Source organism: Anabas testudineus, chromosome 18 (assembly GCF_900324465.2).
Source record: "Anabas testudineus chromosome 18, fAnaTes1.2, whole genome shotgun sequence".
NCBI lineage: Eukaryota > Metazoa > Chordata > Actinopteri > Anabantiformes > Anabantidae > Anabas > Anabas testudineus.
In genome coordinates, this window is record NC_046627.1 from 6,880,868 (window position 1) to 6,908,671 (window position 27,804).

A 27,804-nucleotide genomic window follows, 5' to 3' on the forward strand; every position below is an offset into this window, starting at 1 on the left:
CCAGATAAGAGTGACATCTGTGCTGCTTCTGGTCAAAGGTCAGAACTAACCTTTTGTTTCTGTGTTTTCTCTTTATCTCTGGTTAGAGACTGAAGCAGTTAGAGAGAGACATCAAAGACAACACAGTCTCTGGTCAATGGAGCAATGGGACAAATGTCAGACTGGAACCAATCAAACATGTTTTCACTACAAATATTTCACTTCATACCCTCAAAGAAAATGTGTCAGTGCTGCTGCTGCTGTCTGTCCACATCATCATCTTCTGCTCCGTTATCCTCTCAGTGCAACAGGTGGTGGAGGTGGATTCAGGGGTGGAGTCTGTCTTGCTGCCCTGGAAAACTATAGTTCGTCTGCCTGAAGGTGTCAAAGTGGAGTGGAGGGATAGTAAATATGATACAGTCCATGTGTATCAGAACGGCTCTGATCAGCCTGAATAACAAGGCAGATTTTACAGAGGTCGAACAGAGATGAAGAAAAACCTGATATCTGGAGACGTTAGTCTGACCCTGAAATACCCCACAGACAGAGACAGAGGAACCTTCACCTGCACCGTCTACAACAGGGAGGGAAACACCCCAATGAACAAAAGTGGAGCTGAAGGTCAAAGGTCAGTTTAAAGTCTTTATGCTAAGCTAACGGTTGTGCTAATGTTTAAGTTTTTACTTATTTTATAACTTAATCTAATATTTAATAAATATATGGATTTATTTATATTTTGTATTGACATATTACTACATTGTAACCAACTATTATAATTGTTTATTACTTTTATTTATTAACTCAAAGTAAAATAATCATAAATTTTATCTATTACTAATTACTAACTTATTTAAATGTCATTAAAAGCTTTAATTATTATAATTAAACCTGCACAGGAACAAAGACAACAGAACTTTTAATAGTAATAACCATGTGAAGTTTTATTAGGTGTGAATATAAAGACCAGAACTGAATGGACTATAGCCACTGGGTTTGATATTTATGGTATATTTATGTAGATATATTTAGGATCTATTTATACTTGATGTCGTCCCTCATTATTGTTCTATTTTTCCTTATTTTAATGTTTTCTTTCTAATTTTCTTACACATGTAACTCAGTCAAATGGTACTTTATATTACAATGACACAAAACCTGTGATTAACTCCAAACATGTTTTGTTTTAGTTCACAGACTCCACATTCATTTCTTTTTCTCTGGTACCCACTATAAAATTTGTCTTTCCCCTTTTGTACAGTTCTTCTGAAGAAGAGGTGCTGGAGCAGGCATATTGTTTGATTGGAGGCGTTTCCTTTGTTATTTTATAAATTGGGAATAAACAGAGATTAACTCAGAACGCGAACCCAGCGCAGCATAAACAGACCAGTTACACACAGATTATTGTTTTTATTCTATATTTGATTTTTTGTTCTTGTTATAATTTGTAATTTGACTGTAATTTACATTATGATTATTATTTATTGAAAACCCAACAAAAGCCTTAAAAAGGAAAAAAAGCTTTAGCTGTGGAGGTCATCAGCAGCCGACTTCCTGTGAACCTGAAAGTAAACAGTAAACTTTGTGTCCTGTGACAGCTGCTTAGTTTTGGTTCTTATTTTAAACATCAGGACGATTATGATCAGTTCCAGATGATCCAGTTCTCCGGTCTGTTCTCCACAGACTGCTAAACCTCAGGGCATGATGGGAAACACCTGGCTCTCACCTGAGCTGAGATCTGATTGGTTCAGGTGTTGGATCAACAACAGGATGTTTTATAGAAACGTTTCCTCTTTGATTCACTTATTTTAAATATTAAAGTAAATACTTTGAGTTCATTAGTTCGAGTTTTCACTGTGAAGATTGATTCTTTTACAGAATCAATGTGATTTATCAGAAAATATGATTTTAGCATCAAACTCGACGATTCAGTGACAGTTTTCTTTCAGATGTTTTTTTTTTTTTTTGTGGTTTGTTGTTCCCCTGACTAAAATCCCATCTGCACAGATGTTTCAGCCTCTGACAGATCAATAATTCAATGGAGATTTTGAGTTTCTATTGACTGGTTCCTGTTGGACTGGGACAAAGTCCCTCAGATCATGACACCTGCAGGCTTGTGTCGCCCTCTGCTGGTGACTCAGCACCATGTCAGGAAAGAACCACATGTTCCCAGAGGAGCAGCTGGTTCTGGACATGTTCTCTTATTGATGCTCCTGATGGTTGTGAATGACATCAAGGGAGGAACAACCAGCACGGATTCGGTATTTTGTGATCCAGACTCTGTGCAGCACTGGATGTTTTCTTGTTTATTATCCCCTGAATGACTTTTCTGTTCAGATAAGTGAACTGAGAACAATGTTCACAGACCAGAGACCAGCTGATGTGTTCTTATTGTTAATTACAGACTGTTGTTCCTTAATGACTGTGTGCTGATGGAGTTTCATTGTGTTCCTGTATCGATGCCTCTACTTGTGACAGTATGTGAACACCTGTGGGAAATATTTCCTGTTAAGTTGATTCTGCTAAATGTGGACCTACCAGTCTTAGAAGCTCATTGGTTCCTTTTCTAGAACCACACAAACCTCGACATGAATATCAGGAATATTCCCACTCCATCATCTTCACCTGTTCAATCTAGTAACAAACCTGAAGGCTTCCCTGTCCTTCACTGACATTTAGAGTTTCATTAAACGGACATGATGACTGCGTTTCATTAGGATTTGAACCTTATTGTGAAATATTGGAGTCATATGACGCTGAAACCACAAACTCATCATCTCCTGAAGCTTTTTACCAACAAACCAAAGTTTGTGGAAACGGAGCATCAAGTAGATTTGATTGATTCTGTATCCGACCTCACAGGATGTGAGGATTTGTTGCTGTCAGCACAAACAGCAGCTTGATGTCTTCACTGCAGCTTCTTGTTTCCGGAACAGTTCAACTCGATCGAGCCTCGTGGTTCGAGACGGAAGAGTCGGAAAGTTTGGATTCGTTTCCACCAGTAAAACTAGAAACTCTGAATCTTCTCTGCTCATCACTAGAGGTGAGTATCTGCAAACTCCAGCACAAACAGCAGCTTCAATGCTGCTAGAAAAGTTAGAAAGTGTCCGTCTGGTTTTCAGACGAACTTCATCTCAACAGACCTTTAGTTTCACTTCCTGGAACATTTCAGTCAAATGTGTCGTTTAAAACCGTCTTTAATGGACATAGAGTTAGTGGATGGTCTCTAGTTGAACACAGAGTCGTTGTTACTGTGGAGCTCCACTTACTGAGGACTGAAGGCAGCTTTTCCTGCCTCCATCAGCCTGTGGAGGAGGCGGAGATGAGCCGCTGCTCTCCCGCTGTCTGAGCCACTAAATGCGGTCTGAGCTCGGCCGGTGTTCCAGATTTACCAGTGACCAACTTCCGATCGTTGCTGCTGGAAACAGGAAGAGAGCTCGTCATCTGTCCTCGTCGATGCCGATTTGATTGTTTCTCGTTGTTTTATTAAACCTAACTCGTAGCTAAAGAGTATTTCGACAAGAACTAGTCCGACGCAGCTTGAACGTTTCTTGTACTGTTTTACTGGAGAGTCTGAAATCAGAGGATCCTCAGTGGACTGAGGAAATCTCTTCGTGACTTTGGTCTGTGATCACTCAAACATCAAACCTGTGCTTTTCGTCTTTGGAGCAATGTTTACGTGATTAAATGCTAACTACACAAAGATTCTGTCGCACTTCATCACAATAACATAAATTAAAAAACAATGGTTTGTTCGGGATTCGAACCCGCTTCTTATTGTAGGAAAAAGTTCAGGGTCAGAGGTGAAAACCACTGATCCAGCAGATGATCAGCACTTGTTGTCTGTTTGTCCATGTTCAACCTCCACAGCATCAGACACACGTCTCTCTGAACAGCAGCAGCAGACACATCAACTTGTGACCACCGTGTCTGTGGATTCACAACTTCAGCTTCTAATAATGTCTCTGTTCAACACTGACAGTGTTTCTCCCTCAGGGTTGGTCTGCTGGTCACTACATTAACGAGTCATGTCCAGGAAATACAATAAATAAATCTTAAACGTTGTTCGTAGTTTCCTTGTTGTTTGTTGTTGTTGTTGTTGTTGTGAGGTCTGTTGTAATCAGGAACTCTTCTTGAATATTTCACCGCTCTGTGTGACAGAATATTTGTGTAGTTAGCATTTATTTATTCACGTAAACAATGCCCCAAAGTCGAAACGCACAGGTTTGATGTTTGAGTGATCACAGACCAAAGTCATGAAGAGATTTCCTCAGTTCACTGAGGATCCTCTGATTTCAGACTCTCCAGTAAAACAGAACAAGGAACGTTCAAGCTGCCTCGGACTAGTTCTTGTCGAAATACTCTTTAGCTACGAATTAGGTTTAATAAAACAACGAGAAACAATCAACTCGGCATCGACAAGGACAGATAACGAGCTCTCTTCCTGTTTCCAACAGCAACAGGCGACGCATTCGGAAGTTGGTCACCAGTTAACGTGGTCACTGGTAAATCTGGAAACCGGACAGCTGCTGGAGAACAGCTCCTACTTTCTCTGTCTGTAGATCCTCACTACAGGACTCATGGGGTTTAATAATGTTTAGGTATTATAGAATAAAAAGAATTTGACAACGACAAACACTTGGTCACAAAGACTGATTTAGTGTTTCAATAAATTAAAAAGAGAATTGACCCAGTATCAGCAGTGTGACCCCCCACCTCCTCACAAATCTCTATTTAACCCTTGATATAATAAAAGCTGCAGTAACTTTCAAAGTTCTTCTTTCACATCACTTCACTGTTTCTGTTCAGTAAAGAAGAAACACGTCTTTGAGCTCACGTCTCTTACTGAACGTCGTCATGCTGCGTTTCACACATGTGGGAACTTGAATGTGGGATTTCATGTTGTTACTGAACTAAGGGCCTGAGTTCCAGGTTTGTACAAGGAAAATCATCTCTGCTGCTGCACTGTAGCTGTTGCTGCTGTGGTTTCCCAAAGAAGATTTTCATGTGTGTTTCTTTTCAAGACTCAAATAAATGAACCCCCCCACCCCCAACCCTTCTGCAAACATGTAAGTTTGGGCATCTAGTGGACTGATAGTAGAAGTAGAGCAGCTGATGGCAGCTTCCTCTGCCTCCCACTGCTGTCTGACTGCATTCAAGTGACACTGATATGAAAGAGGAAAGAAGAGCCAATCAGTGGAGGAGCAGCTGATCTTTGTCCAGGAGAAATGATGGAAAGGAGGATTTCAGTTTTCACTGCACATCAATGATTTGTGTTTCCTCTCCACATGAAGGTAGAAAGTGTGTGTGAGCTGATGTGGATGTGGATTCAGCAGCATGGATCAGTGTGAGGACAGAGAGGAGGGAGTCCCTCCCTCTAACACCACTCTGTGTGGGGACCATGAGAGCCAGACCAAAGCTCAGAGGTGAGATGACTGAGACCATCGGACTGATTCTGTCTCCAAGTCTCATCTAGAATTGAATATTTCATCAGGACATTTTTACTATTCTTCTGATTCTATTTTTAATTTATGAAGGAAACTTTGACTGTTCAGGGAGGGGTGGACACCGGAAGTAAGGGAAGCCGTCAAGCTGAAGAAGGAGTCTTATCAGGCCTGGTTGGCCTGTGGGACTCCTGATGCGGCTGATGGGTATCGGCAGGCCAAACGTGCCGCAGCCCGCGCGGTCGCAGAGGCAAAAACTCGGACCTGGGAAAAGTTCGGCGAGGCCATGGAGGAGGACTATCGGTCTGCCTCTAGGAAATTCTGGCAAACCGTCCGGCGCCTCAGAAGGGGAAAGCAGTTTCCTGCCAACACTGTTTACAGTGGAGGTGGGGAGTTGCTGACTTCGACTGGGGACGTTGTAGGACGGTGGAAGGAATACTTTGAGGATCTTCTCAACCCCGTCGTCACGCCTTCTGTTGAGGAAGCAGAGGCTGGGGACTCGGAGGTTGATTCGTCCATTTCCCTGGTGGAAGTCACCGAGGTAGTCAGTAAGCTCCTCGGTGGCAAGGCACCAGGGGTGGATGAAATTCGCCCCGAGTACCTTAAGTCTCTGGATGTTGTAGGGCTGTCTTGGTTGACACGCCTTTGCAGCATCGCGTGGAGATCGGGGACAGTACCTCTGGACTGGCAGACCGGGGTGGTGGTTCCTCTTTTTAAAAAGGGGGACCGGAGGGTGTGTTCCAACTATAGGGGGATCACACTCCTCAGCCTCCCTGGGAAAGTCTATTCCAGAGTGCTGGAGAGGAGAGTTAGGCCGCTAGTCGAACCTCGGATCCAGGAGGAACAATGCGGTTTTCGTCCTGGCCGTGGAACACTGGACCAGCTCCATACTCTTGCTAGGGTGCTCGAGGGTTCATGGGAGTTCGCCCATCCAGTCTACATGTGTTTTGTAGACTTGGAGAAGGCGTTTGACCGTGTCCCTCGTGGCATCCTGTGGGGGGTACTCCGGGAATACGGGATTCGGGACCCTTTGTTAAGGGCCATTCGGTCCTTGTATGACCGGAGTAGGAGCTTGGTTCGCATTGCCGGTAGTAAGTCAGACTTGTTCCCGGTGCATGTTGGACTCCGACAGGGCTGCCCTTTGTCACCGATCCTGTTCATTACCTTTATGGACAGGATTTCTAGGCGCAGCCAGGGGTCGGAGGGAATCCGGTTTGGGAATCACAGGATTTCATCTCTGCTTTTTGCAGATGATGTTGTCCTGTTGGCCTCATCAGACCGGGACCTCCAGCAGGCACTGGGGCGGTTTGCAGCCGAGTGTGAAGGGGCTGGGATGAGAATCAGCACCTCCAAGTCCGAGGCCATGGTTCTCAACCGGAAAAAGGTGGCTTGCACCCTCCAGGTTGGGGGGGAGATCCTCCCTCAAGTGGAGGAGTTTAAGTATCTTGGGGTCTTGTTCACGAGTGAGGGAAATAGGGAGCGTGAGATTGACAGACGGATTGGTGCATCGGCAGCAGTAATGCGGTCGGTGTACCGGTCCGTCGTGGTGAAAAAGGAGCTGAGCCGAAAGGCAAAGCTCTCGATTTACCGGTCAGTCTACGTTCCTACCCTCACCTATGGTCATGAGCTTTGGGTCATGACCGAAAGGACAAGGTCGCGGATACAAGCGGCCGAAATGAGTTTCCTCCGCAGAGTGGCTGGGCGCACCCTTAGAGATAGGGTGAGGAGCTCAGTCACCCGGGAGGAGCTCGGAGTAGAGCCGCTGCTCCTCTGCATCGAGAGGAGCCAGTTGAGGTGGCTTGGGCATCTGTTTCGGATGCCCCCGGGACGCCTCGTAGGGGAGGTTTTTCGGTCCTGTCCCACCGGGAGGAGGCCCCGGGGAAGACCCAGGACACGCTGGAGGGACTATGTCTCTCGGCTGGCCTGGGAACGCCTCGGTGTCCCCCCGGAAGAGCTGGAGGAGGTGTCTAGGGAGAGGGAAGTCTGGGCATCTCTGCTTAAGCTGCTCCCCCCGCGACCCGGCCCCGGATAAGCGGAAGAAAATGGATGGATGGATGGATGGACTTTGACTGAATATGTGAGCGTCACCAAAGTTGTTTTTCTATCAGGTCCCATCAAAGACCAGAATCTCCTGGACCAGGACCTGAACCCAGCTGTGTGTCCTTCAAGAGTGACCGGTCAATGTTTCAGCCTGTTAATTTTAAGCAGCAACCTTCATCAGACACAGAGTAAGTTGTGAGTTTAAAATCAGTCTGAACAATATGATGTAAACTTTCTCTGATGATAAATTGTTGTGTTCTTTGGATTTCTGGATATTTCTGATGTGAGTAAGTTGATTTCTGTTTGAACTGTTGATTTGAAGGAGAAGCTTTCTTCACTATTCTTCCAGCAAACACTCTGATCATGGATCAAATCTCCATCCAGCCAGTAGCTAAAACACTGATCCTGTAGAGGGTCTCAGGGGGCTGCTCCTCTTCTAATTAAGTGCTGACTTGCAGGCAGACGTCAAAGGAAGCAGCTGAACACCACAAATGTTGAACTCTGATCAAATCTTTGTGATTGAAGTTCTCCAAATGAAGATTTTGGTACAAATGTCTTAAAGAATCTTGACTTCTTCACTTCCTGTTGGAAGACTTTAGTTGTAATGTTGTTGAAGTCAGTGTAGAGGACTGTTTGTCCCCAGTGTCAGTACCAGAGCTGACGTCTGAAGATTAATTAAGGATCCACCAACTAATGAATGAATGAAGTTGTTCAAATGTGAATTAGTCAAAGTGAATTGTGTGAGCAGCAGCACTCTGCCTCATACTCACACAGTTCAACATATTCAGACTGGGAACTGCCCAGTACAACCAGTGTGATCCAAGCAGACTCTGTCTCTAGATGTCTTGTTCCAACACTTGAGCATTGTTCAGTGAGGGAGGCAGAGATATCTGTTGTTCAGAGCTGCTGAGTCTAAACCAAAGTGACTGGTGACAGTAAAGCTTCACCACTACAGGGAGTCTCTGATTCACTGTTCACATCAAATCTGTCTTCATGGACCTTTACCTTGTGTGTGTCTCTGTGTGGACAGACATACTGTGAGCTCATTCTTGATGATTCCTCCACAGAGTGGACCAGGAGAGCTCAGAGGTTCCCAGTGGTCAGTCTGCCCAGCAGCATCCAACACAGCTGGACTCCATATTTCTGGTCTGTACATGTCCAACTACTACTTTTCCATCTGTTGTGTTCCCAATAATCTCCATGCTGCACTTTTTAGACCAGTGGATTGTCAGTCTGTCCAACATGGATCTGATGTTTGGCTCCATGATTTGAGTTGGATTGTGTCATTCATATAGTTTCTGTTCCAGCTGCTGGAGGAGAACATTGTCACTTTTGTGAAAAATGAACTGAAGAAGATCCACAAGGTTCTGAGTCCAGATTACCCACAATGCTTAGAGAGTGAGATGGAGGATGAGAAGGTGTTGGATGGTGAGGATGAAGAGCAGAGGAGGAGCAGCAGAGAGGCATTTGTGAAGATCACACTGAACTTCCTGAGGAGAATGAAGCAGGAGGAGCTGGCTGACTGTCTGCAGAGCAGTAAGAGGATTTCTCTAAACATTTAACATCATGGACAAATGAGACATTTACTGAGAGCTGAAGATGTGGAGTGTTAATATGTTGAAATGTGAATCATTTAGGGTCATGAAACTGTCAAACTGTGTTTTCATTAGAAATTATATTGATCATGTTTTTGTGGTTTCATTCAGGAACTCCTGCTGCAGTTTGTCAGAGTGAACTTAAATCTAATCTGAAGAAGAAGTTCCAGTGTGTGTTTGAGGGGATTGCTAAAGGAGGAAACCCAACCCTTCTGAACCAGATCTATACAGAGCTCTACATCACAGAGGGAGGGACAGGAGAGGTCAATGAGGATCATGAGGTCAGACACATTGAAACAGCATCCAGGAAACCAGACAGACCAGAAACAACCATCAGACAAGAAGACATCTTTAAAGGCTCACCTGGAAGAGAGGAACCAATCAGAACAGTGATGACAAAGGGAGTGGCTGGCATTGGGAAAACAGTCCTAACACAGAAGTTCACTCTGGACTGGGCTGAAGACAAAGCCAACCAGGACATACAGTTCACATTTCCATTGACTTTCAGAGAGCTGAATGTGCTGAAAGAGAAAAAGTTCAGCTTGGTGGAACTTGTTCATCACTTCTTTACTGAAACCAAAGAAGCAGGAATCTGCAGGTTTGAAGAGTTCCAGGTTGTGTTCATCTTGGACGGTCTGGATGAGTGTCGACTTCCTCTGGACTTCCACAACAATCAGATCCTGACTAATGTTACAGAGTCCACCTCAGTGGATGTGCTGCTGACAAACCTGATCAGGGGGAACCTGCTTCCCTCTGCTCGTCTCTGGATAACCACACGACCTGCAGCAGCCAATCAGATCCCTCCTAAGTGTGTTGACATGGTGACAGAGGTCAGAGGGTTCACTGACCCACAGAAAGAGGAGTACTTCAGGAAGAGGTTCAGAGATGAGGAGCAGGCCAGAAGAATCATCTCCTACATCAAGACATCACGAAGCCTCCACATCATGTGTCACATCCCAGTCTTCTGCTGGATCACTGCTACAGTTCTGGAGGATGTGTTGAAAACCAGAGAGGGAGGAGAGCTGCCCAAGACCCTGACTGAGATGTACATCCACTTCCTGGTGGTTCAGTCCAAAGTGAAGAACATCAAGTATGATGGAGGAGCTGAGACAGATCCACACTGGAGTCCAGAGAGCAGGAAGATGATTGAGTCTTTGGGAAAACTGGCTTTTGAGCAGCTGCAGAAAGGAAACCTGATCTTCTATGAATCCGACCTGACAGAGTGTGGCATCGATATCAGAGCAGCCTCAGTGTACTCAGGAGTGTTCACACAGATCTTTAAAGAGGAGAGAGGACTGTACCAGGACAAGGTGTTCTGCTTCGTCCATCTGAGTGTTCAGGAGTTTCTGGCTGCTCTTCATGTCCATCTGACCTTCATCAAATCTGGAGTCAATCTGCTGTCTGAACAACAGCCACCTTCTCTGAGGTCCAATCTGTTTAGTCCTGAACTAAAACTTCTCCACCAGAGTGCTGTGGACAAGGCCGTACAGAGTCCAAATGGATACCTGGACTTGTTTCTCCGCTTTCTCCTTGGTCTTTCAATGCAGACCAATCAGACTCTCTTACGAGGTCTGCAGACAAAGACAGGAAGTCGATCACAGACCAATCAGGAAACAGTCCAGTACATCAAGAAGAAGATCAAAGAGACTCCCTCAGCAGAGAAAAGCATCAACTTGTTCCACTGTCTGAATGAACTGAATGATCGTTCCTTAGTGGAGGAGATCCAACTGTACCTGGACTCAGGAAGTATCTCCACATATAAACTCTCTCCTGCTCAGTGGTCAGCTCTGGTCTTCATGTTGGTGTCATCAGGAAAAGATCTGGACATGTTTGATCCATTTAAATACTCATCAAACTTTTCAGAGAAGGATCTTCTGTTTGTTCTGGGAGTCGTCAAAGTCTCCAAGAAAGTTGTGTAAGTGTAAAGATAGTGGAATTTATTCATCCTTAAATCCACAGCTACTGTATTTCAACAACACAAAATAAATTATTGTTTTTTTGTATTACAACTAACTTCACTATTTTTTTAACAAAAATGTTGTCATGTTATACATCACTGTATTTCAGACTGAGTGGCTGTAATCTCTCAGAGAGAAGCTGTGAAGCTCTGTCATCAGTTCTCAGTTCCCAGTCCTCTAGTCTGAGAGAACTGGACCTGAGTAACAACAACCTGCAGGATTCAGGAGTGAAGCTTCTGTCTGCTGGACTGGTGAATCCACACTGTAAACTGGAAATTCTCAGGTTATTATTAATTATCTTGAGTACATTTTTATGCAGCTGTTTTTCTAAACTCAGAGAAGTCATGATTTTTCCTTTTTTTATTAATGTTGTTATTAAAGGTATAATGGCAAAAAATATTTTATTTTGTGCATAAATTAGTCATCGTATGTGCCCTGATTTTCACAACAACAACCACAATTTTTTTTTTTATTCATAATGTTTCTAACTCCATGAAATAAACATAATAAAGACATTGAAGATCTTTATGTTTTTATTGACAAAACATGTACCTCTAAACTACACCTCCATTCTTTATTTCATTTATTCCAGGTTTACCAACACATGACTATAGTTGATGTTGTGTGACCTCAGTGTTTCAGTTACTTTTTCATCCATCACTCTGTATGTTTAATAGTTGTGTTCAATAAAGACATGAAAGATCAGGACTTTTTGTCAACTTAGAAATATTGTGTTTGTTTATATTTGTGACTTTGGTAAAGATCAGATTACATTTCATGAACAACTGAAGTAAAAAAGGGTTAGGGTTTGAAATTGGAAATAATTCACTTACTTCCTTTTCACTGTATGTAACTAATTTTGCGTAAAATACTAATAGCAGTATGTGATGTTGGTCTGTACAAAAAAACCCAGCACCAAGTCTCCTGTGTGTTGTTTTGTGTGTCTGCAGACTGTCAGGCTGTCTGATCACAGAGGAAGGCTGTGCTTCTCTGGCCTCAGCTCTGAGCTCCAACCCCTCCTATCTGAGAGAGCTGGACCTGAGCTACAATCATCCAGGAGACTCAGGAGTGAAGCTGCTGTCTGCTGGACTGGAGGATCCACACTGGAGACTGGACACTCTCAGGTATGGAGAGGCCTGCTGCAGCCACAGACAATGTCTGATGGAGGAGGAAGTAGGGATGTTAATGATTAAGACACTGTTTAGATAACAAACGCCCCTCTTTGCCATGAAAGGAAGAAACATGTGTCAGCATCAGTTTGTGTCTCACTGTGGAGTCGTGTTGATGAACACTGCAACAGAAAGTAGTTTTGCGCTGGAAACATTTCCTCTCAGCTGATGACAAATCTTCACTGAAGCACTTTACATTCTGTAAAGGAAAGAGGGGAGCTCCTGTAATTCTGACTTCAGTGTCTCATTCTGACTTTGGGAACAAATCTCCTCATGATGAAATCAGGTGTTACATTAGATTCTGTGAACTGAGCAGGAAATTCATCCACCTTATAGGAAGTGTTTATATCCACAGAATGACAATGGATGAATATCAGAGAATTGAACCAGGTCACAGCATCATGTCTCTGTCTCCTCAAATAGTGATGATTGAAGCATCTTCACCTTCCTAAGATCCTGATCTTGTCATGATGAGATCTTGTGTCTTATATAGGAGACAGTAAATCAGAACTAGAACATGTTCATTTCATCATTACAATCTGTCAAAGAGGAAAAACTCCTTGTTGTTCCCAGTTGAAGAATTAGTTTGTGATTGAATGTTTTTCTCCTCAAACTCCTGTTTTCACTTTCTGTCTCTGGCTGCTCCAACAAATCTGACACCAAATCAGATGAAGCCACAAAGTCTGTGTGTACTGATCAATATCCAGTAACTGGAGGTGAACTAGACTTCCTCTGAACACAGGACAACGTGTGAATCACAGCTGAGATCAGTCCAAAGACATTAGAGAGAGGAAAACACACACACAGAGTCCATGTATGTGGAGTTGAGCCTCTTGGACTTTGCTCTCCAGTTTCCTGCTTCCTGTGGTGTCACATTAGTTTGTCTGGTGACAGAGTGAGACTGAAAGCAGGTGTCTGACACCAAAACTGCTGTGAACTAGAGAATTGAAATCTTTCCTCCATGTCACCTCCCTGCTCCGTAGAATTCCAAGATAAGGACTCCAATTCCTTAGTTGTTTGCTGAATGTCCATCCCTACATACAAGCCTCCATTAGAACTGAACCAGAACACACTGTGTGTATGAGAGCCATGTAATGTCCATGTGTGCATGCTGAAAGAGAATGTGCTGCTCTGACCCCCCTCCTCCTTTCAGGGTGGAGCCTGGTGGAGTCCGATGGTTGAGACCAGGTCTGAGGAAGTGTAAGTGTGTTTTTAATGAGTCTGATGAAAACAAAGCAGCAACATTCAACCATCTTCAAACTGTCACATCACTCATTCAAATCCCTGATGTCATGAGTCCTCATCAAACTGATGATAGATTAATAACTGCAGCTGGATTGTGTCTTGTTCTCTCCATCAGATTTCTGTCAACTCACCATCGACACAAACACAGTGAACAGAAAACTACGACTGTCTGACGACAACAGGAAGGTGAAACGTATGAAGGAGGATCAGTCATATCCTGATCATCCAGACAGATTTGACCAGTGTCCTCAGCTGCTGTGTAGTAATGTTCTGACTGGTCGCTGTTACTGGGAGGTCGAGTGGAGAGGAGGGGTTGATATATCAGTGAGTTACAGAGGAATCAGAAGGAGAGGAGACAGTGAAGACTGTTTGTTTGGATGGAACGATCAGTCCTGGAGTCTGATCTGCTCTGATGGTGGTTACTCTGTTCTTCACAATAACAGAGAAACATCCATCTCCTCCTCCGTCTCTCACAGAGTATCAGTGTATGTGGACTGTCCTGCTGGGACTCTGTCCTTCTACAGAGTCTCCTTTGACAAAGTGATCCACCTCCACACTTTCAACACCACACTCACGGAACCTCTTTATCATGGGTTTAGGTTTTGGTCTCGTGGTTCCTCAGTGTCTCTGTGTTCAGTGTAGTACTGAGAGTGTCGTCCTGTCAGAGAAACGTCGTCTCTGTTGAACAGATAGTTCAGTCTCTACATGTCTGTCTCTTTCACTCACACACACGTTTTCAGATTCATGGATTCAATCAGTTTCTTCTTGAACCAGTTCTAAATGATTCCTTGTAAACTTGTTCATCTTCCAGTCCTTTAAAGATGAAGCTCCGATTATTCCACGATCCAGATGTTGAGGACTTGTTCTGAAGTCTTGTTCTGTCTTTTCTCTCTTTCTCTTTTCGATCCACTGACATTATTAGACATCAGTGCTGCTGTTCATAGTGACGTCAGCACAAATGACCCAACACGACCAAAGATTCAAGTCAAACACATCCATGGATTTCATGAAGGAAAGTTTCCTGACTTTTGTTCTCCAATCATCTTTATTTGGAGTTAAATTAGTCCAACTAAACTCAGATCTCCTGAAATGGGGACGATTTGAAGTGACTTGACATTTTAGTGATACTGACCAGGAGTGGACTCACTGTTGTTGTGGACTGTATCTGTAAGTGCTGCTGGTTCATCTACAGCATCCACACACATCTGGAAACACATCTGTGTGTCTGACTTGATCAAACAATGACTCCTGCAGCTGCTGGACCAGAAGCTGAAGTTGGACCTTTCAGAATAAAAGCATGTGTTTGTATCCTGCAGCAGGACATCAGTGTGTTCCTTCAGGCTGCTGTATTGAACCAACACACTGAGCTCAAATTGAGCTTTATTCACTTCAACTTTGTTCTTGGTCTCTATGATGGAAAAGTTTCAGTTGAACATTTGGAGCAAAATCCAAAGTGTCCAAGTGGAAGAAGAGTTTTTGTGTTGCTGTTAAAGAAGCTCTGAGAGTGAACCATCAGAAACATGAATGTGTGGTTGTTAGTAAGTAAAGTTCTAGATATCTACCTAACAGAACCTGTCCCATGGACTAACTGTAGTTTGATGATCTGACTTTAGTTTGGATTGTGCTCATGTGTTTCTATATTTCTATGAGATGAGACAGTATTGCTTCTGACAACACTGAAACTAGGAGCTGAATGTTTGAAAATTGATCTGAAAACTGAAAAATATGATTCAGACATTTGAAAATAAACTATTGTTCATGCTTTTATCTTTTCCACCTTCATTATTTCAATAGCCTTTGATTTCTTTTTTCCTACATGGCAGATCTTTTAATTCCATGTGATTTTCAACTAATCTATCTAATATCGTTATCTATCTATCTATCGTAATCTATCTAATATCACAGTGCTGCACCTTACTATCTGAAGTGCATTCCAATAGGGGGCACTCGTCTCAAAGCAGTGAGGGAACCAACAATACTTCTGGAATTTTAGGGACAGATCTCAGGGCACTCTACCAACATGAAAAACAGATGTTGGCATCCATTTAAGAGTCCGCCTTGGGGTGGCTTAAAGGTAACATTGTTGATACTAACTTTTGCGACTTTGTTGATTATTATGTCCATATTAAAGAAAATATAACTCCAAGAAAACAGACTAATAGTACTGAAAAACAACATATTATGAAGAAGGTGGTAAGACAAAAGTGGGAGACAAAAGATACAAAAAAGGGTCAGTGATGGTAGAATGCAGAGAGATGGAGACATATGCTTCCTAGGTTAATGTTTGTTCCATAGCATACAGCTTAAGAAGCTAATGTTTCCAATTGTGTTGCTTGTACAGCATCAAAACCATTCTTGGTCACCTCCCCCTTCAGACTGACCCCTGCAAGTGACCTGGAGGTTCTAAAATGTATGTTTTCATTATTCACAACCTCTGCAGTTCCACAGAACTAGACTTGTAAAGCTGTCTTTGTCTTAAGCCCACCAGCAAATTTCTCAGTTTCTCCAGCAGCAGAATATTACTCTGCTATTTACACCTGTTTCTTTAGAGAAAGCAAAGGAAGAGACACAGGTAACATAGCATCATGTAATGAAACAATTAACATCACCTCAGTAGATCTCCCCTGTAATTGGTTTGTAAACCAAACAGTTCTCAGGTCAGATGTACGGTGGCTGTGTGGACACAAAAAAACGAAGACCCAAACCCCAAACTGACTGTCAGGGATCTGCTGTTGATGCCGTAGGCACTGGCTCAGTTGCTACAACATCTCAATAACAGGAGCTCTTGAGAGACTAACTGCACTCTCTAGTGAATTAGATGAAAATTCTGGAGTTGATGACCCGCTGACTAAGTGGATTCAGGACTGGTTTGGCAGATAGAGTGGGCTTATTGCTTCTTATTTGGTATCTTTACTTGTGGTGTGTGGATGCTGCTCTATCCCATGTCTCAGGGAGCTCATGCAGAGACTGATTAAAACAGCACTGAACAAAACTAACTGTGTCTATGAGCTTGTTCCACAGACAGAAAACAACTATGATGGGACCAACTCTGTATCTTCAGCCTGTTTGATGCTACCTGGGGGGTCTGATGTGTAATGAACAATGATGTCCATACTGAAAGTGGAGAGAAGTGGTGTGGGACTGACGTAGTTACAAAGAAACACAGATCATCCTAATTTATACATTTATTTGTTTTATATCCAGTTCTTCCATCTAATTACTTATTTGTTTTATATCTTTGTTGATGATGTTTTATTATGAACTGTTGATTGTAAATAAACAGGAGGGAAATGATAGAAAATGTGGTTGTTATACATTATACAATGCAGCTGCTGTGTTCCTGTGTCACCATAAAAAGATCATGTCAGGAGTCTTAACTAACTGTTGGAAACAGATGAACTGTGTAACCTGCCCTGAATGTGCTTCACCCCCACATACTCCCTAGGAACATACCACCGTTCAATGAAACATATGTTAGTGGAGAAATGTTCATGTATCTTTGTCTTTAAATGTTCTGTACTGATATTAAAGGCCTGTGGGAGACGGACTCTCTGAGCAGCAGCACTTGTATTCCAAAGCTCATTGTGATTGTAACTACTGCTCCCTTACAAACATTAAAATGTTCTTAAAGTTAGATTCTGGTCTCAGTGAACTCTGTTGTTTAAAGCACAAAGACCCAAGCTCATATCATGAAGTCATTCCAACATGATGGAACAGCTCAGACCACGTGCTGGAAGAATGAATGACCAAAAAGAGATTACTCCACTGTTGAAGAAGCCTTCTCTGGATCCCTCCCTTGTGGAGAACTACAGACCGGTCTCTTTTCTTTCATTCCTGGCCAAGACTCTGGAATGTGCAGCCTTCAACCAACTCTCCGACTTTCTTTCCCGGAACAGTCTCCTCGATGTCAATCAGTCTGGCTTTAAGAGTGGTCACTCCACAGAAACAGCACTTCTGACTGTTGTGGAATCCCTACAGGTGGCTAAAGCTGCAGGTAACTTTTCTGTCCTTATTCTATAAGATCTATCTGCAGCCTTTGACACTGTGAACCATCAGATTCTCATGACTGCACTCTCAGACTTGGGCATCTCTGGATCAGCCCTAGCCCGGCTTCGGTCATACTTGTCTGAACGGACCTTCAAGGTATCCTGGCAGGGGCGTGTTTCCCAATCTCATAACTTCTCCACCGGTGTACCGCAGGGCTCAGTCCTCGGTCCTTTTCTTTTTTCAATCTATACTTCTTCTCTAGGCTCTGTTATCCATTCTCATGGCTTTTCTTATCACTGCTATGAAGATGACACACAGCTCTTCCTGTCTTTTCCACCGGATGACTCAACTGTCTCGTCTCGCATCTCTGCCTGGATGAGAAAAAGACACCTTCAACTTAACATTCACAAAACTGAACTTCTAGTCTTCCCTAACAGAACTTCAACTCAACACAACATCAGCATTAACATTGGATTGGCGGTGATTGTCCCTACTAAGTCAGCCAGAAACCTGGGGGTCACTAAAAACATTATAAATGAAATAGGAACTTAATTTTCAGGAGATAGAGTTGTACCTACACAAACATATGAACATGTAGCCCCTAGTAGGCTTATGCCCTACTCTGGCTATCTGAAATCTACACTTCTGAACCTGGATGAGTATCCAAGGTATCTGTTCTGTGTTTTATACTGAGTTTTAGCCACAGTGTGATTCAGTTCTGCTCAGTTACTCAGATTCAAGGTTCTCTGTTCATTAATCTCTAGGTTCAGTAAGGAGACTGACAGCAGCAACTCTACACAGAGAGTGAAAAGACCTCCATCCCACTACGAATCCACATATACACTTATAAATGGCAAAAGGAATGTATTTATAAGATGTAACATAAATAACAAAGGTGACAAAACAAACAAAAACTTCCTTTAGATCACTAACTAAAAATCAGATGTTCAACAAAATGATAAGAAAATAATCAACACAACATAAATAAATACAATTCTTGTCAAGTCAACCCAAATATTCAGTTCTTATTGTTCTTTTCTTATGTTCCTTGCTGAATGATGAGAGTGAGTCTCCTCTAATCTGATTCCTACCACTGTATTGGAATAATGACCTTGGAGTCCTGATGAGAAGACTTCAGCTCCAGGACAGCAGAAGAATTGTCCCTCAAAAAAAAAAAAAAAATAAAATAAAATAACCCAGCCTGCACACAAGTGTGCAGAACAATTATCACATAGTCCAATAACCTTTAAATAAAATACAATACTACAATAAAATATACATAAAACACAGCGGTCACGTTTCCTTTTCTTTACCAAATTCACAACAAACACATCTACTCTAACCATTTTTACATCATATATAACAATTCTGACACATAAAAGCGATGTTATCTTAAACATGTAGCAGTCACTTAGCTTGTAGGCCTCAATTAGCCAGCAGAACTTAGTGGCTAATGAGTTTATTTAAACAATAAAAACATTTCCTCTAACACAACAATTCTCATCTCCTGACTGGTTTTACTCTGAAATTGATTCGAGGTAACAAAACACACACTTTAACTCTCCTACAATAAAGTTACCTGTGCTAACCAGCTAGTTTGAAGCTAACTCACCTGGATAATCCTCTTAATTGATTTTTTTTTCTTTTTTTTTTTTCTCTCGTCTCTTTCAATTCAGTTTCATTCAGTAACTCTTCTCACTGTCAGCTCCAGCTCTTTTGACTCTAGTGCAGCAAACATCCAGTCAATATGTCCTATATACCTTTTATAACTTTGAACTATGTCTTTTCTTCTCACACACCTGAGTCTGAGTTGTGTGTTCTGTTAGAGTCCTGGGTGGGAGTGTAACAGTCTAAATCTGACCCAGTTTAACAGAAACTGATGAACTGATATAAAATATCATGTTGATACTTGTAGACCTGGGTCCTGTTCTTCATACATGGATTAACAGGTTAGTTGATAATGTTGTTGATGATTTGATATGATCCAGTTTCTTCTCAGGTTCAGTCTGTGTAAAGAAGATGACTTATTGGACCAGGAAGTCCTGTAAGTCAAACTAAACCTCTGTAGAACCTTGATCCAGATCATTATCACATTTCCTGCTCCTGTTTTAAGGAGTTATTGGGCCAAACTAATTCTGACATTTCTTACAGAGTTACTTGAGGCTAGTACTAAGTCATCAATGGTGAGAACGTGATTAGACATAGTGTCTCTGAGATTTTTAGGCCCAAACAGTATAACCTCTGTCTTGTCTGGATTTAGGAGAAGGAAATTGGAGTACATCCAGGCCTTCATGTCTTTTAAAGATGCTTGAAGTTTGACTAATTGATTAGTGTCTTCTTGTTTTATAGATAAATACATCTGAGTATCATCTGCATGGCAATTTATAGTGTTTTCTTAATAATATTGCCTAAAGGGGACATATATAGAGTAAAAAGAATCTGTCCAAGCACAGAACCCTGTGGAACTCCATAGCTGACTTTGCTGTGCATGGAAGACTCATCATTAACATGTACAAACTGAAATCTATCTGATAGATACGATTTAAACCACTCTAGTGCTGTTCCTTTGATCCCAATGATATGTTCCAGTCTGTGTAATAAAATGTTGTGATCTATAGTGTCGAATGCAGCACTAAGATCTAACATGACGAGTATAGAGAGTAGACCATTGTCTGATGCTAATAGAAGATCATTAGTAACCTTTACCAGTGCTGTTTCTGTGCTATGATGTACTCTAAATCCTGACTGGAAATCTTCATACAAGTTATTGCTGTGCAGGTGGTCATATAATTGTTTAGAAACTACCTTTTTAAGAATTTTAGAGATAAAGGGCAGATTGGATATTGGTATATAATTCACTAAAACCCCCAGAGTCCAGACTAGGCTTTTTGAGTAGGGGCTTGACTACAGCAGCCTTAAAAGCCTGTGGTATGTAGCCTATTTGTAAAGATAGATTGATGTTATGTTATATGGATGTGCTGCTCAAACATCTTTGAGCAGTCTTGTCAGGGGTCTAAGAACATGTTGATCTATGGGGAAAAAACAATTTAAGTAAGAGTGTGGTCTGACGAATCAATCTAGAGCTGTTATATCCATACGCGACCATTCGTGGCGTGTGCAGGGAGTTATGATTTTATTTGTAAAAAAATTCATGAAATCATTGCTGCTGAGAGTTAAGGGGATACTAGGCTGGATAGAGCTATGACTCTTTGTTAGCCTGACTGCAGTGCTGACCCAATCCTGTTTTCGGTGCATGTCATTGTTGCCCCTCTAATACACTTTGTTTTGTTAATTTCATTAACAATAAAGCAGAAGCTGAAACTAACTACACCGCCCACCCTGCTACATCAAAGCAGAGGGGGATGTAATTGACCAGATCAATACCCAAGAAATTTAACGGAGTTAATCCTAAACTCTGATTAAAAAGTGTTTCTTTGTTTTTTTTGAGCAGTGTACATTTACTCCAGTAGTATACTTCATACTTTGTGGAGCTGTGTATTTGTACTGCTCTACACTGATTCTACTGATAGTTACTTTACAGATGAAGATTTCTAATAAAAATCAAAGAATCAGTTGGTGAAATATGATCCCGTTTTACATTAAAAACATTTAAAACTGGCTCCACCTCAACTACAGATGAAAGCACTACTTCCATATTAATATGTAACATGATCTAATCAATACAATGACAGGATCCATTCTTCAGGAGGAGTATTTGAGGCCACAGATTTATTCAGAATTTCGATAGAAAATATTTCAAATGATATTATGACTCATAGAAAAAGTGCAGGACCCTCCAAAAGTACTTTGAGTACTTCTGTGATGATTACTGTTAAAATAGCTATACTGCTGTTTAGAAATACTCTTCTTGTCTCATTCTAATTTAGTTTGTTTCCAGATGTCCAAACGTGGAAACATCATTTTAATGTTCATTTTCATTTTAGCTTCTTTTTACGTCCTACTTAGAGTGCAGTACTTGTACTTTGAACATTACTGAGTATTTCCTTAGTGTAGCATTAATAGTTTTTCCTCAGTTGTGCAACTGCTGTAAGAAACTGATGGTGTGAAGAACAGCTGGCACCTGGTTAGGGTGGTGTGTCTGTCTCTGTGGGTTGTCTCTCAGAACACGGGAGTCAGGTTCACTTTTCCAGGTGTTGATTCATAATCTGACATGGTTGGTATTGGTATTGTTGTGTGTGACAGAACATGAACAATAAAATGCAGAAACAACATGTCTACTAAACAGAGTTATACGTACAAATCTAATTACACCATTAAATATCACTGGCAGCACCTAAACAGACAGTAGTAACAGGTTGAGAATCTTACAATAATAGAATCTGTAAAGGAAAAACAAGCACTACAGTGAAAGACATTACTTTGACTGGATCTGATGAACAATAATGGTTAACTAAGGAAATCTAACACGGTCTTAACCTGCACTCTACGATGTTACAACATATAATACACATAATAGTCACAGCTCAACGTCAAACTATCAGACAAACCATAAAGACAGGACCTGATTTACACAAACCTGACGTTAAACTATTAAAAAACTATCTTTCATTGTATTAGGTTATTGGACATGTTATAGTCTTAATTAGTAATTAATCTGGCACGTTATTAAACACATAAGTACTAAGTAGGTTATAATCCACAAACCTCTGAACCCACACAGCTGAATTGATTTCACCAGCTGCCTTCTCTGTGATATTTTCACTTTACTACCAGAGTGAAAGAGAGCTCCTGATGTAGTTCAATTTGAGCTGAACTAACTTCAGTTCAGTTGTTGCGAAATAATCGGATGTAGTTTGTTGGATCAAGTCATTTTCTGTAGACGGAGAGATTGTTTCTGATCAAATCAGTGGATCTCAGTCCTTCTGTGTGTCAGTGAGTGTAAATGTTGGTCCATCATCCTGTGTGTGCTGGGCTGCAGCTTCATGCCTCCATCTAGTGGACTGATAGTAGAAGTAGAGCAGCTGATGGCAGCTTCCTCTGCCTCCATCTAGTGGACTGATAGTAGAAGTAGAGCAGCTGATGGCAGCTTCCTCTGCCTCCCACTGCTGTCTGACTGCATTCAGGTGACACTGATATGAAAGAGGAAAGAAGAGCCAATCAGTGGAGGAGCAGCTGATCTTTGTCCAGGAGAAATGATGGAAAGGAGGATTTCAGTTTTCACTGCACATCAATGATTTGTGTTTCCTCTCCACATGAAGGTAGAAAGTGTGTGTGAGCTGATGTGGATGTGGATTCAGCAGCATGGATCAGTGTGAGGACAGAGAGGAGGGAGTCCCTCCCTCTAAAACCACTCTGTGTGGGGACCATGAGAGCCAGACCAAAGCTCAGAGGTGAGATAAGGATCTCTAACTGTCCATGACTCTTCTCCATGTCAGAGTTCAGCACCAACAATCACTGCTCCATCATTATTAACACTAAAAGCTCTGTGTGTGTTGTGTTGCAGACTAAAGCAGCAGAGACCAGACTCTGCAGGACCTGGACCTGAACTCAGCTGTTTATCTATGAAGAGTGACTGGTCAGTTGATCGCCCAATTGATTTTAAAGGACAACAACCCCCTGCTGTAACCAGGTGAGCTGTAAATAACATGACAGTGTCAGTGACTGATGTTTCTCTGGAGAAACTGAATGTTTCTCCAGAGAAGTTTGATTCAACGTGTTTTTGATCATTTCTGTTGTTCTATCTGGAAACTGAGCAGTTGAACCAGTTCTGAACTGTGACCTCTGCTTCATAGTTTCTCTCCTCTCTCTGACTGTTGGATCCTCTGTTGTTGTCTGAAGACTGTTTGGGGGGAAACCAGTGGTTTTCCTGATGCTAACAGATGCTAACAACTTAACCAGTGCTAACACTGGTCACACTGAGCTGGCTACTTGTCAAGTACTTCTTAATGGACAAAACCCCAGAGAGCCAGAATCCACAAAAAGCGTATTTATTGTTCTCTACGTTACCTTATTTACTGTATATGCAGAACATATCTTTTGTCTGTTTATCAGGTTGTTTCTTTACAGTTTTTCATCACAGCATGGTTCAAATTGTGTGTTTAGAATTAATGTTAAAATTACAGATGAACTATCACAAGGCCCAATGGTTTCTCAAATTTAAATTGACACTGCAAATCAACTGCACCAAAGTCTTAGAAATTAACTTCTAATGAAATAAGCAATAAAGAAGACATTTAGCAAAGCTTAGGAATTGCAGGAAATGCCACAGAGTAAACTGAAAGTTATTGAAGCTGAACAGAAAAAAAATGACTCAACATTCCAAACATCAGTGTCAGGGAAAATAATTTGAATCAGTTTTATTACCAGGACCTTGTGTGTGTCTCAGTGTGGACAGACATACTGTGAGCTCATTCCTGATGATTCCTCCACAGAGTGGACCAGGAGAGCTCAGAGGTTCCCAGTGGTCAGTCTGCCCAGCAGCATCCAACACAGCTGGACTCCATATTTCTGGTCTGTACATGTTCAGCTACTACTTTTCCATCTGTTGTGTTCCCAATAATCTCCATGCTGCACTTTTTAGACCAGTGGATTGTCAGTCTGTCCAACATGGAACTGAATGGAACTGAATGTTCATTCAGTAACAAGAGTTACTGAATGAACATGGAACGAGCTGAAGAAGATTCAGAAGGTTCTGAGTCCAGATTACCCACAGTGCTTTGAGAGTGAGAGGGAGGATGAGGAGTTGTTGGATGGTGAAGATGAAGAACAGAGGAGGAGCAGCAGAGAGGCATTTCTGAAGATCACACTGAACTTCCTGAGGAGAATGAAGCAGGAGGAGCTGGCTGACTGTCTGCAGAGCAGTAAGAGGATTTCTCTAAACATTTAACATCATGGACAAATGAGACATTTACTGAGAGCTGAAGATGTGGAGTGTTTATATGTTGATATTTGAATCATTTAGAGTCATGAAACTGTCAAACTGTGTTTTCATTAGAAATTATATTGATCATGTTTTTGTGGTTTCATTCAGGAACTCCTGCTGCAGTTTGTCAGCGTGAACTTAAATCTAATCTGAAGAAGAAGTTCCAGTGTGTGTTTGAGGGGATTGCTAAAGCAGGAAACCCAACCCTTCTGAACCAGATCTACAAAGAGCTCTACATCACAGAGGGAGGGACTGGAGAGGTCAATGATGAACATGAGGTCAGACAGATTGAAACAGCATCCAGGAAACCAGACAGACCAGAAACAGCCATCAGACAAGAAGACATCTTTAAAGGCTCACCTGGAAGAGAGGAACCAATCAGAACAGTGATGACAAAGGGAGTGGGTGGCATTGGGAAAACAGTCTTAACACAGAAGTTCACTCTGGACTGGGCTGAAGACAAAGCCAACCAGGACATACAGTTCACATTTCCATTGACCTTCAGAGAGCTGAATGTGCTGAAAGAGAAAAAGTTCAGCTTGGTGGAACTTGTTCATCACTTCTTTACTGAAACCAAAGAAGCAGGAATCTGCAGGTTTGAAGAGTTCCAGGTTGTGTTCATCTTGGACGGTCTGGATGAGTGTCGACTTTCTCTGGACTTCCACAACAATCAGATCCTGACTGATGTTACAGAGTCCACCTCAGTGGATGTGCTGCTGACAAACCTGATCAGGGGGAACCTGCTTCCCTCTGCTCGCCTCTGGATAACCACACGACCTGCAGCAGCCAATCAGATCCCTCCTGACTGTGTTGACATGGTGACAGAGGTCAGAGGGTTCACTGACCCACAGAAGGAGGAGTACTTCAGGAAGAGGTTCAGAGATGAGGAGCAGGCCAGAAGAATCATCTCCCACATCAAGATATCACGAAGCCTCCACATCATGTGTCACATCCCAGTCTTCTGCTGGATCACTGCTACAGTTCTGGAGGATGTGTTGAAAACCAGAGAGGGAGTAGAGCTGCCCAAGACCCTGACTGAGATGTACATCCACTTCCTGGTGGTTCAGTCCAAAGTGAAGAACATCAAGTATGATGGAGGAGCTGAGACAGATCCACAGTGGAGTCTAGAGAGCAGGAAGATGATTGAGTCTCTGGGAAAACTGGCTTTTGAGCAGCTGCAGAAAGGAAACCTGATCTTCTATGAATCCGACCTGACAGAGTGTGGCATCAATATCAGAGCAGCCTCAGTGTACTCAGGAGTGTTCACACAGATCTTTAAAGAGGAGAGTGGACTGTACCAGGACAAGGTGTTCTGCTTCGTCCATCTGAGTGTTCAGGAGTTTCTGGCTGCTCTTCATGTTCATCTGACCTTCATCAACTCTGGAGTCAATCTGCTGTCTGAACAAGAGTCAACTTGTCTGTGGTCCAAACTGTTTAGACCTCAACTAAAACTTCTCCACCAGAGTACTGTGGACAAGGCCGTACAGAGTCCAAATGGACACCTGGACTTGTTTCTCCGCTTTCTACTTGGTCTTTCACTGAAGACCAATCAGACTCTTCTAAAAGGTCTGCAGACAAAGACAGGAAGTAAATCAAAGGTCAATCAAAAAACAGTCCAGTACATTAAGAAGAAGATCAAAGAGACTCCCTCAGGAGAGAAAAGCATCAACCTGTTCCACTGTCTGAATGAACTGAATGATCGTTCTCTAGTGGAGGAGATCCAACAGTACCTGGACTCAGGAAGTCTCTCCACAGATAAACTGTCTCCTGCTCAGTGGTCAGCTCTGGTCTTCATCTTACTGTCCTCAGAAAAAGATATGGACGTGTTTGACCTGAAGAAATACTCTGCTTCAGAGGAGGCTCTTCTGAGGCTGCTGCCAGTGGTGAAAGCTGCTAAAAAAGCTTTGTAAGTATGTGGATAGTTGAAGTTTCAACTTGCAGAAGTTTCCCATCAGCAGTTTATTTTTATGATATACATTTTTTACAAATTTTTACATCTTTTATTGTATTTTTTATTCACAGTCAACATTGAAGATGATGACATTTAAAACAGTTTAACACAAAAGTTTTCATCTTATACATCACTGTTTTTCAGACTGAGTGGCTGTAACCTCTCAGAGAGAAGCTGTGAAGCTCTGTCCTCAGTTCTCAGCTCCCAGTCCCCAGTCTGAGAGAACTGGACCTGAGTAACAACGACCTGCAGGATTCAGGAGTGAAGCTTCTGTCTGCTGGACTGGAGAATCCACACTGTAAACTGGAAACTCTCAGGTCAGGTCAAGTTGTTGCTTATCCCAAATTATTTTAGCTATTGATTAAATTTTATATACATACAAATTTGTTTATATGTAAATGAGCTGTATTCCAATCTCTATCGCTACCATCTGTTTTTTCTGTAGTCCATAGAGAAAAGTACCTTCTTGCATAGAAATAATTTCAGTTTTCACATAGCTATCCACATATACAAATTAATAAAGAACTGTGTAAAATTACATAATTAACAATATATCAACATAAAGACTGATTACCATAAATAGTATAAGTTGAACAATAATTACAGTATAAAAACAATAGTAATATTTAACTCAAACTGTCACTTGTTTTTGAACCCAGACCACATGATAAATAATGGTAATTGATTCAACTGAATATCTTCTCTTAAATTGTTAATTATTAAAAACTGAAAAGACATATTTTAATATTTATAATTGTCTTAATTTGCTGTTTCTTAAAAATTTTTATTCTTGCTTACTTTCTGTTCATTTCTAAGTCCACTTGCAGAAATATTTTGATTGAAATAGTTGTGGTTAAAATTGTGCAAATAAAAAACATTTACCTTTTTTTTTTTTTTTTCTGCCCAGCTTCCATTGGCAGTTTTTGTATAATTTAGTTTTTGCTGTTTTGGGTTTTTTTTTACTCATGGCATTTAAATTATTTTCCTAAATTTACCCCAAATATTTTGTACAGGGACCTGAATTTGTTGTTTTGTTTGTCTGCAGACTGTCAGGCTGTCTGATCACAGAGGAAGGCTGTGCTTCTCTGGTCTCAGCTCTTAGGTCCAACCCCTCCCATCTGAGAGAGCTGGACCTGAGCTACAATCATCCAGGAGCCACGTGTGTGAAGCTGCTATCTGCTGGACTGGAGGATCCACACTGGACACTGGACACTTTCAGGTATGGAGAGGCCTGCTGCAGCCACAGACAATGTCTGATGGAGGAGGAAGTAGGGATGTTAATGATTAATGACTCTGTTTGTTTAGATGAGTAAAAGAAACGCACCTCTTTGCCATGAAAAGAAGAAAAAAATCTTCCATTAGAACAGAACCAGAACACACTGTGTGGATGAGAGCCATGTAATGTCCATGTGTGCATGCTGAAAGAGAATGTGCAGCTCTGACCCCCCTCCTCCTTTCAGGGTCGAGCCTGGTGGAGTCCGATGGTTGAGACCAGGTCTGAGGAAGTGTAAGTGTGTTTTTAATGAGACTGATGAAAACAAAGCAGCAACATTCAA

General features: G+C 41.9%; 2 protein-coding genes across 2 annotated transcripts in view; both read left to right on the top strand.

Annotated features, from left to right (window-relative positions):
• LOC113168720 (NLR family CARD domain-containing protein 3-like) overlaps nucleotides 1-27,804 on the top strand; it is a 434,580-nt gene that overhangs the window by 167,419 nt on the left and 239,357 nt on the right. The gene's annotated exons all lie outside the window — the stretch shown is intronic.
• LOC113168719 (NACHT, LRR and PYD domains-containing protein 3-like) overlaps nucleotides 1,957-27,804 on the top strand; it is a 174,448-nt gene continuing 148,600 nt past the window's right edge. Inside the window, exons 1-5 of the mRNA XM_033326634.1 lie at nucleotides 1,957-3,019; nucleotides 5,271-5,402; nucleotides 7,529-7,648; nucleotides 22,879-23,004; nucleotides 23,807-23,885. Coding sequence (XP_033182525.1) covers nucleotides 5,314-5,402; nucleotides 7,529-7,648; nucleotides 22,879-23,004; nucleotides 23,807-23,885 — 414 coding nt within the window. The 5' untranslated portion in view covers nucleotides 1,957-3,019; nucleotides 5,271-5,313. The remainder of the gene's footprint in view (nucleotides 3,020-5,270; nucleotides 5,403-7,528; nucleotides 7,649-22,878; nucleotides 23,005-23,806; nucleotides 23,886-27,804) is intronic.